This window comes from Garra rufa, unplaced genomic scaffold (genome assembly GCF_049309525.1).
Source record: "Garra rufa unplaced genomic scaffold, GarRuf1.0 hap1_unplaced_154, whole genome shotgun sequence".
Taxonomy (NCBI): domain Eukaryota; kingdom Metazoa; phylum Chordata; class Actinopteri; order Cypriniformes; family Cyprinidae; genus Garra; species Garra rufa.
Genome location: NW_027394429.1, coordinates 4,681 through 15,376, shown reverse-complemented (window position 1 = coordinate 15,376; position 10,696 = coordinate 4,681). Strand labels below are relative to the sequence as shown.

Sequence of the window (10,696 nt, the reverse complement as noted above, 5' to 3'; positions counted from 1 at the left end):
AATGAATATTTGGAAATGTAAACTGATATTTCCTACTGACACACTACAGCAAAAGATAGGAATTACTGACTTAAAACCTATTTAGAAGGTGAACATTCTAGTGGCCTAAGACTTTTGCACAGCACTGTATATACATGGAATCTTGTTTCATTTGACATCACACTGCAATAATTGTTATAAACTTTATGGTATATCTTTTTGCTTATCTTCAAACAACCTGATCCTGCTTGTAAGAGACATAGATCTTCCATGCCATCATGAAAATAAGGTTCAAAGTTTGGCCATGTCAATTTTACCCTGAGTCATTTTGGACAAAGGGTTCTGTGAAGGTGTGCCTTGGTAAAGCCATGTCCATTAAAACATTGTTGTAGGACTAAACCAAATACATTGGCTAATAAAACAGATTATGTCATTGTATAAATTCTGAAGGTGACCCATTTTGGCCACTATTTCCACATAAAAAGGAAAAACAAACAAACAAACAAAAGGCTTCATTTTATATACTGGGTCTTCAACGTGCTCTCTGAAACCAGGCCTGGGACGGCTTGTGTAAATGAAATTAAAAAATTAAAACCAAACCAAATATATCATTGGAAAGGTCTTGGCCTGGAGAGTAACATATGTCAGTATAAAGATTCTACATGGCTCCTGCTTTCTAAATACTGACCTTTGAACCTCCATCTCAGACCATATTTGAAGGTTTATAATCCAGCAACAAGAAGGTCTACAGACATGGGACCAACTGTTATAGAGAGTTCTGGACCCCAGCAAGCATGTGAGCATAGTAACTATTGGGCACCAACTGGGGGTGCTGTCAAAAATAGCCCAAAAGCATTTTTTTCCCATTTAAAAATTATACTTTTAAAATCTTATAACACCAATGTCTTTCCCACCCCCTAAAAACCCTAGCAATACTTGCAACTTAATACTGCCATCGTCTAATTTTGGGCAATTTATCAATGTATTTAAAAACTACAATTCCCAGTAGAGGCACGCCATTGAACTTGTTATTGAGCGTATAAATCAGCGTCCATATTTGAAGTTCTTTCAGTTTCCAAAGTAGGGTTAGGATTAGGGTTATAAAATGTGTCTTTACTATCTATGTCGACAATCTCCTACAGCTGAAACATACATTATACTGCATTTAGATGATAAAGATGGAAAGAATCGTAAGGATGTCAGTTCATCTTGGATATTTAACTGTTATTGTAGAACAACCAAGTAAGGACAGCCTCCAGTTTATTTATACACTACAATTCCCACTAGACATGTGCGATAGAACTCATAACGGAGCGTACACATCAGCCACCATATTTGTAGTTCTTCCGGTTTCCAGAGTAGGAACGGGGTTATAAAAACGTATCTTTACAAAATATATCACAAGTCTCCTACAGCCGAAACATATTGTTAAGATGATCTGGGTGAAAAAAATCGTCAGTCACTGCAGAAATAATTTTGATTTATTCTATCTTTTATTATTATTATTTATGGTCTGAATTTGTTTGTTTAGCCCTCTCAGGAATGTAATAAACTGCCCCTGCGCTTATAAATATGCAAGCATTAGAAGCAATATAAGTAGGCCAAACAATACCCCAATAATGAAGACTTTCAAAATGTCTGTAGCCTGCTCTCCAGACCTTCACAATAAATCAATAGCTGTGTTTTAGTGACAAAACTGTTCAATCAATTGTAGTAGCTATAACCAAATTTGAATTTCAAAATAATAAAATAACTAATACATCAATGTGATGTAAACAAATTCCTCACATAAATATGCTCAATGTAGTTTCTTTTGTCTACGTTTTTCTACGTATCACTGTCTTTAATTAATATGTAAGGAAAAGTGAAAATCTTTTGCAAGTGTTTTAGTGTATTTGTGGTCTTTCTCAAAAATACAAGTGAAAATACAGCAAATGCTCATTTATTGCTTAATTATTGACTACAGGTTTAAAAAGCAATAAAACAAATTTTGCAAGGTGCATACGTTTAAACTACATATAAGTCTGGAGAAAAGAAATGCATGATATGAAAAGGAATATCCCCCCATGGAGTCTAGAAACTGGTGATGGTGAAGAGGTGAATAGAAATGCTGAGATCTGGATGAATGTGGAACTCATCTCCAAGCACAGTGGAAGAACTCCTGCGAGCTGAATCCGATGAGGACTGGAGGTGAATGGGGTGGAAGATCTTAAGTCTTTTGTCACATCAATTTGCCTGAAATGACAACTGTCAGCAGCAGAGAGAGGAACAGCTTTAAATGTTTTTTTGAATGTTTTCTTAAGAGTGGTCTGTGAGGTTAAGTTAACTTGAAAAGCACAGACAACAGAACATTGAAATCAAGTTATATGTCGAATGTAATGAAAAAACATTCAGTGTGCAATGTATAATCATGAAATGTAAAACATGTTTCCAAATAACATCTGAAAATTAAAAGGAATAATTTGGAATAAGTGAATTTCTATTTAATTCTACTAGAGACTAAACTCAATGTGTCAGGTTTATTGGGGATTCACACCTTTTCACCACTACAGAAAGATGAGACATGGCATCAGAAGCAGCACAGAAACAATGTAATAAACACGCAGAAACCAAAATGTAGTTTAAATTCTACATTTTATTTCTTCTCATTAATTTGAATAGAATCCTTTGGCTGCCAGGAATGGGCCCACTCCTTGCCACTAAAAACAGGAGAGATTTTTTTAGTAATTTTATTTACTGGGTACTTCCAATAAACAAACATTTTAACAATTGTGAAGCACACATCATTACAAGTAAATTAATAATGCCTGCATTAATTGATAAAGCAGAAAACCATAAGAGTACATACCATATTGGACAGGGCTCCCATTCAACCAATATTTCTGCTTTGCCCTATCAAGAAAATATATATATATATATATATATTTTTTAAAGAATAGCTTAAAACACACACATATACACAATGGTTCAATTCTTGGCATAAGGCTATTATGTTTGGTTATAGGAATTGAGTTCCACTGATACAATATACAATGGGTCATTGTTGGTATTTGGTTGTTACTTTCTAATCTGTAATTCAAAAAGAATAAACATAAAAAAGTATCTGCCTAACAGTTATGGTATGTATTGGCAATGCACAAGCAAGTTTGTAAATCATATATTACACTGCATACTGTCTAAACTATGCATTTGTTACATAGCTGTCTAACCTTTCTCACTCTTTCTCTTATTACACTCCTGATGGGGAAAGCCTCTAGGCGAGTATGGTAGGAGCAATCTGTGAACATCAAAAACATGTTTCACATATTTCTTAGAGTAGGAACAAAAAACACACAACTCTGAAGACTTAAGTAGTGAACTGCAAGGATGACAAGTGATGTTTATCACTAATCAAAAGTTGAACCAGGTTTAACTACTCTCAGTTCCAATGTGGTATGCTTACTTGAATAACAAAGAATTGGTTATGCTAATGCTGTGCCACAACTCACAATTGAGAACACTACACTGCTGCTTTCTCTACTGCTTGGCAATTCGTTTTGGTTAAATTTGACACATTAAAACAGCTGGATTTTAAAGGATATCTGTTAGGACTAATTATCTGTAGCAGTTACAAAAAATAAACAATCGAACTATAGGAAATAACCGGGGGTAAAAGTTGTCAAATAAATGTCAAATTTACATTTATATGCACTTACTGTTTTGTGGCTTTTTCCTCTTAGTCATATGTCTTGGTCCCTCTGTGGGATAGAAGATTACAGCAAAGTCATATATATACACAGGGAGAAAAAAAAACATTAAAAAAATGGACAAAATGCACTTTGTAATGTCTTTTCAACATATATACAGTCATGGACAAAAATATTGGCATTCCTAGATTTAAACTGTATTAAAACAATTATTCATAAAATAATAAAATTCTCTCAGAATGAAATTACAAATTGTTTGCATTGGAACAACACAAAACAGCAGAGAATAAAGTCAAATCTGAGACATTCTATACAGAATTCCAAAAATTAACTGGACAAAAATATTGGCAGCTTTTTAGAATCGTCAGAAATGATTATTTTTCAAGCATGTGATGCTCCTTTAATTTGTAATTAATCTACCTGTAGCAATGCATATGTACTGGCAACATAGAAATCACACTTGAAACTAGTTAAAATGTGGAAAAATTTAATACATTTGTGTTGTGTGTCTATGTGTACCACACTGAGTATGGAGGGGAAAAAAGAAGAGTGAAATAGTGTTTGAGGATTTGAGAACAAAAATTGTGGAAAAGCATGAACAGTCTCTGTCCACAGGTCCATCTCCAGACATCTTAATGTTCCTGTTTCCACGTACACAACACTGTCAAGAAGTTTACAGCCCATGGCACTGTAGCAAACTAATATCCATGGATGTCGACAAATGAGAAAAATGTATGAAAGATCGCAACGAAGGATTGATCAAAGAATAGATAAAGAGCCTCGGTCAACTTCCAAACAAATAGGCTATATGTCGAACGTCACCTGACCAACCCCGGAAAACAGGTCTCATTGCTTCCGCTTGTCGGAGAACGTGTTAATAGCCGTAATAAATAATGGCGATATCGACGGACTTTTAAGGTAATCAGTTAAACAAGCCAGCTGTTTATTGTGGACGTTTCATTCGATATTTATATATAAATGTTAGTGAAAAGAATAAAAATTTCAAACTTTTATATATCAATCCACATATGTGATGGACATTGGTTATGATCATTTTTAGTGTCTACTTTGAATGAATCTTGAGTAAATCATGTTCATATTTAAAGAGGGATATGCAAAACGCGTGAACCGGAAGCAACGAGACCTGTTTAGCAGAAAACGGAAGCCTGTTGGGCATAACCCCAATTGAAGCTGACCTGCAGGCACAGGGGACAACTGTGAGCCCTTGCACTATCCATCACTATCTGAATAAAAAGGGACGCTATGGTAGGAGACCCAGGAGGATCCCGCTGCTGACACAGAAACAAAAATCCAGATTGGAGTTTGCCATAACGTACCCGAGGAGACTAAAATCCTTCTCGGAGAATGTCTTGTGGACAAATAAGACTAAAACAGACCTTTTTGGTAAAGCACATCATTCTGAAAATGAAATGAAGACTTCAAAAGAAAAGAACACTGTCCCTACATTCAAACATGGCGGAGGTTCACTGATAATTTGGGGTTGCTTTGCTGCCTCAGGCACTGGATGGTGTTGATTGTGTGCATGGCATTATGAAATCTGAAGACTACCAAAGAATTTTGGGGTGCAATGCAGGGCCCAGTTTCAGAAAGCTGGGTCTCTGTAAGAGGTCATGGGTCTTAAAGCAGGACAAATGCCTAAAGTATGTTTCAAAAAGCACAAAATGGTTTAAGACAAAGCACTGGATGGTTCAAGTGGCCAGAAATGAGTCCAGATCAAAATCGCATACTGCACCTGTCTAGAGATCTCAAAACAGCAGTTGGGGAAACCCACTGATGGTTACAGGAAGCAATTTATTTCAGTTATTTTTTTTTTCCAATTTACAAAATATTAAGTTAATTTTGTCCAGAGATTTGGAGATCTGTGTAGAATGTCTCAGATTTGGCTTTTCCCCTCTGCTTTTTTGTGTTGTTTCAATACAAACAATGTGTAACTGCAAAAAGTTTATGGGAGAAGCAGTGGATTTATTATCTGACAGAAATGCTGGGGTGCCAATATTTTTGTTCAAGACTGTATGTGTCCCTGGTGCATCTAGACCCCCAAAATATGAGAAAAGGCTGTCCTCTCTCTTACAGTAAATGTGTGTTCAAACACGCTGTTTATATTTGGCCCCGCATTTTACATTACATGCAGGTACATTAGAATAGTAATCATAGTAGGCTTCTAGAAGGCTCTATCCTTTTTCTGACAGATGACAAACTGAGTGCCTGCATAAAGGCCCAGTTTAAGATAAATAAGGATTTTTTTGTAAATTATTCTAGTGGAGTATCAGAATAAAAATATAGAACTGGAAATGAGCATAATAGGTCTCCTTTAAATTCAATGTAATTAATTAAATTAAAATAAATAGAGAATCTGCTTGAATAATGAGCACCACCAATAATTACCCTAAAAACATTACTTACATACCTGGCTTTTTCCTTTTGCAACTGAGATTAACTGCACCCATGGCAGACCCTGTGAAGACAGCAGTGAGTTTGGAGAAAGAAGATTACTCATATACCAAATAAAGTTTAAACACAATAATTCAAATACATCAAAATCACAACATCACACAGCAGTACATGTACAAACAGATGTACAACATGTATTTTAAATGCGATTGGTTTAAGGTGGATTCATAAAGCCCATGTGTTTTGTTTTCCTACTTATGGCCAGACTGCTTGTAATAATCACAATTTGTTTTAACAAGTGCAGATCTTTTGATGACTTGTTCAGGAAACGCAGGTGTGGCAAAATAATGGTGTGGTATGGCCAGATATAATTATTCTAATATTTATTTATAAATATTTTTAAGAAAGATCCTAATATTGTTAATGCTCAAATTGAGCCTAAGAAAATGTCTGTAATAAGCAGTGGCCTGTTCAACATTGGCAGCTACGGTTGGGAGTGTGTGCAGGTAGGGGCAGTCGTGGCCTAACGGGAGAGTCAGACTTGTAACCTAAAGGTTGCAGGTTTGAGTCTCAGGTCCGGCAGGGATTGTAGGTGGGGGAGTGAGTGTACAGCACAGTTTGATATGGTTAATGCTCTAGTAGTAGTCAAGACAAGGCATGTTCATGTGTTTTGGGAGAGTTGCTTTGGTGTGAGCCCTGACAGGAGAGGTAGGTTTTTTTTAGTTGGATACTTTCAAAATCTAGCTTCTCTGTCTAGTTTCTCAAACATTGCCAATCCTAGCTTTAACAACATAACAACAATGCCCCTGACATAAAAGTGTACTAAAAAAAAAGAAAAGAAAAAGGAATAGTCATTTCAGCATATGATTTTTTTTATTTATTTATGATAATCTCACAAATTTATTTTCAACAGCCCTAGTACAGACAGATATAAACTAATTATCTAATATCAGATGTAATGTTCTTGTAGCTTATCCATAGAAGTTGAGAACCTTGTGAGTTTTACTTAAGTACACCATATTGCCAAAAGTATATGCCTTGACTCACATATGAACTTAAGTGACATCCAATTGACAAAGAAAGTTAACGACCTCTTTGCATCCACTGACCCCGCTCCATCAATTTATGCGGCCTTCCACCTTGTGGCTGAGTTGCTGTCCTTCCCAAACGCTTTCACGTTCTCATAATACAGCTGACAGTTGACTGTGGAATATTTAGGAAATTTCAAGACTGGACTTGTTGCACAGGTGGCATCCTACGACATTTCCACGCTGGAATTCACTGAGCTCCTGAGAGCGACCCATTCTTTTACAAATGTTTGTAAAAACAGTCAGCATGCCTAGGTGCTTGATTTTATGGCCTCTGGCCATGGAAGTGATTGGAACACCTGATTCTGATTATTTGACTCACCGTAAATACTTTTGGCAATATCGTGTATCATGCAGCAAAAAAGATATAGCATAAGGTGTTTGAGTTATTTTTCCCTATTTAGCATTATGTGTCCTGCAATGTGACTATTTCACATGCACACACTGCAATGTCAATGCTGAAAAGGTATATCATGCAGCCCTTACCTGCATAAATCTCTATGGGGTAAAAAGCACCACGAGTCGAGTAACATTAAGGTAACCCATGGTTCAAACACTTCAAGCCTTTATAAATTTCAACTGTAACTCTTTAAATCTGTCCTAATTACCTTGTCTGTCCATAGTGTTCATCTGCTCCATCTGCCCCTCTTTAATGGTCTCCTGCTCCACTGTAGTGCTCATCTGCTCCACCTGTCGATCCATAATGGTCTCCTGCTCCACCTGCACCTCCATTATGGTCTCCTGCTCCACTGTAGTGCTCATCTGCTCCACCAGAATGTTCGTTGTCTCTTCCACCTGTGTGGTCCTCACCTCCTCCTGGTTGCTTGTGATCTCCAGTGGGTCGCAGGGTGTGAGGTGCAGCGTAATCAGCTCATCATTGCCACTGGAATCCTGGTTCCAACCTGTGCAATTTAAACAAGTGTTATGTTTTGCTTAAATCCAGTGCAGTTTAAACTTATGGTTACTCTCTTTGTTTTAAGTGTTAATCTGTTTGAATCATACAGTGCAATTTTGTAGGTTTGCGCATGACAAACTGCAAATGTGATCAGCTGGAATTTGACATACATATGTTGTGCTCTTCCCATCATTCCCAAAAGCTTGTTCTCTTTGGGGGACTGATTAAACAAATTGTTTAAGGGATGGTTCGCCCTAAAACTACATTTCAGTCATCAACAACAGACAAATATGAAAATAAAAAACACAAAGAAACAGTCATAGTTCCTCATTCACAAATTCTGTGCAGTTACATTCAAACTTCACAATACCATGCAGATAAAACTTGTGGCAGTGGACAGGTAGAAAAGTTTTTACAGTCATACAAGTTGTAGTTTGCCAAATCCTTACAAAAATGGTTTGAGGAAGTGCTGTTTAGCAGTGTCTAAAGATACATTCTTATTAACTTAAACTTTAATTGTATTAAAAGACCCAGTATTGTACTAACAAACTGTTGGTTGTAGAAAAATGGAAAACTCCGCCAAGTTTCTACTGTCAAGGAGGTTAGGAGTTGACTACTGAAGTTTTAGTGGGGAGCCATCCCTTTAAGATTTAAACATTGATAAAAATGTTTTACATACTCAACACAAGTTGTGAACTTTGACTTTAAAAATATATATGCATGCATCTTACCTTCACAAAGGTATTCATAAAATGAACCTATCTTCTGAAGGTAGTCCTGGGCATAGGAGGAGAGTGTGCAGCGAGGGGTTAATATTTCACACTTGTTTTCTTTCTTTTTGGTCTCTTTTCCAAGAAGCAGAACTGGCTTGTATCCAATGGCATGGAGTTTCTCAAGCTGCAATGACAACATTGTGTATTTGTGGTTTAAAGTAATAGAAAAAAACAGCAAAACAACTAAGATCATTTACTATTGAGAATATAGAGTATGATATTATTGATATTATTACTGGTCTCTGATGTCAAATTAATGCACAGCCTAACATTGCACACATTTTTATATTTACTTAAAATTAAAACATTTCAGTTTAATTAATTTAGTCAAGCCTTTTACCCTGTTTTAACATGGGTTTCTATGTAGATCAGAACACTAGAGCATCCAAGCGGAAGTTAGAATCCATCATGGTGACACTCATCGGTTAATCAGGAAAAAGGTAGATAGAAAAACAGCAAAAAGATAAATCTGACACCATAAGAGTATCAAAGAACTTTCTGCAACATTAGTAGCTCAGGTTTTGCACCTAAATTGGCAAGATTGTGTTACCACTGTCAAAAATGGACAGTGAAAATCTATAGATTTATAGAAATTAGTGTATATTCTAAACTGATAATCTAATGTTAAGCATATTAAAAAGCTCCATAGTGCCATTACTTTGCAATGTCACAACGACCATCAATTGTCAGTGTCTCACTCCTCAAAGTTTAATGTGTGTGTAGAATACACAAAGCTGCTGACATAAGCTACATTAAAAACAGATGGGCGCTATTTGAATGGGTACCTACGCAGACTGGAACAGAAGAGCATCCAAATTGGAAGAATTTGTAATGGCTGTGTTCATCGAAACAGGTATATATTGCACCTGTGATTCTGTCATAAATGCATGACTGTGTTTTTTATGAATTTGGAATTTCCAGGCATCACTTATATTTGCTGTGGTAGATAATTTTGGACTGTGGTGTGTTAAGGCTAAGATGTAATTACTTAAGGGTATTACCACTGAAAGAAAAACAGTACATTAAATTAAAAACATTCTAGCAAAATCAAAACATCAAAGTTGATAGTAAAATAGTAGTTTTAAATTTGTTCACATATAAAAGCATTTCTGACCTTGGACTGGCATGTTCAATTAATCATAAATGGTATCACTGAATTTACTTCCTAGATGATCTGGTCAGTTTAATGTCATGTAAGAAATTGTACATACCATGACAATGGCTTCATCCTTGATGGATGCAATGTTGTGGTTCTTCTTCCGACCAACCTTCCATTCCTCTCGCTTCTCATCAAACCGCTGAAGCTTCTTCTTCAGGCGCTGCTTCAGAGGCTGCTCCTTTTTGCAATGGGAACAGATCTTCTGTGCGCAAAATAAAATGCCCTGACAAAAGGGACAAATCTTTTTTGTAGACCCCCCTGGCATTGTATCAGACAAAGGACAGACAGACTGACAAAAATTGATAAGACAGACAAGTAGACAAAGACAGAGAGAGAGGAATTTTGTGAAATAAAGACTGAGAGATAGATAAAGATATAGATTGGAAAGATGGATAGAAATATAGTTAGTGAGACAGATGGACACAGAAGTTGTGACAAATAGACAGATATAGAAAAAGATAACAAGAGAGATAGAGGTTGGCTCTTAAAAGTGCCTTTGGGTTCGCTAAATCAGGTCTATCTAGATTCGGACTGGTGAGGTGACTCATTTGACAGGATCTGGAGGGAGCACAGAAAATGTTAATTATATAGTGTAGAATACTTATGCTAAAAATAGGTTTAAAAAGTGCTCCCCTATAGTGAGAGATTTCTTATAAATGCTTAAGATAAATGAATAAAAAACAAAATTTTACTATTTTCTGTAC

At 36.1% G+C, this 10,696-nt stretch overlaps 1 protein-coding gene across 1 annotated transcript; it reads right to left on the bottom strand.

Annotated features, from left to right (window-relative positions):
• Positions 1-2,052: 2,052 nt before the first annotated feature.
• LOC141316762 (uncharacterized) lies at positions 2,053-10,194 on the bottom strand (the record flags this gene model as incomplete). Its single annotated transcript, XM_073832826.1, has 9 exons — positions 2,053-2,163; positions 2,516-2,525; positions 2,828-2,871; positions 3,189-3,256; positions 3,675-3,716; positions 6,094-6,141; positions 7,774-8,067; positions 8,792-8,957; positions 10,045-10,194. Coding segments are annotated over 9 exons (933 nt in total), but the record flags the coding sequence as incomplete, so codon positions are not given.
• Positions 10,195-10,696: the final 502 nt, after the last annotated feature.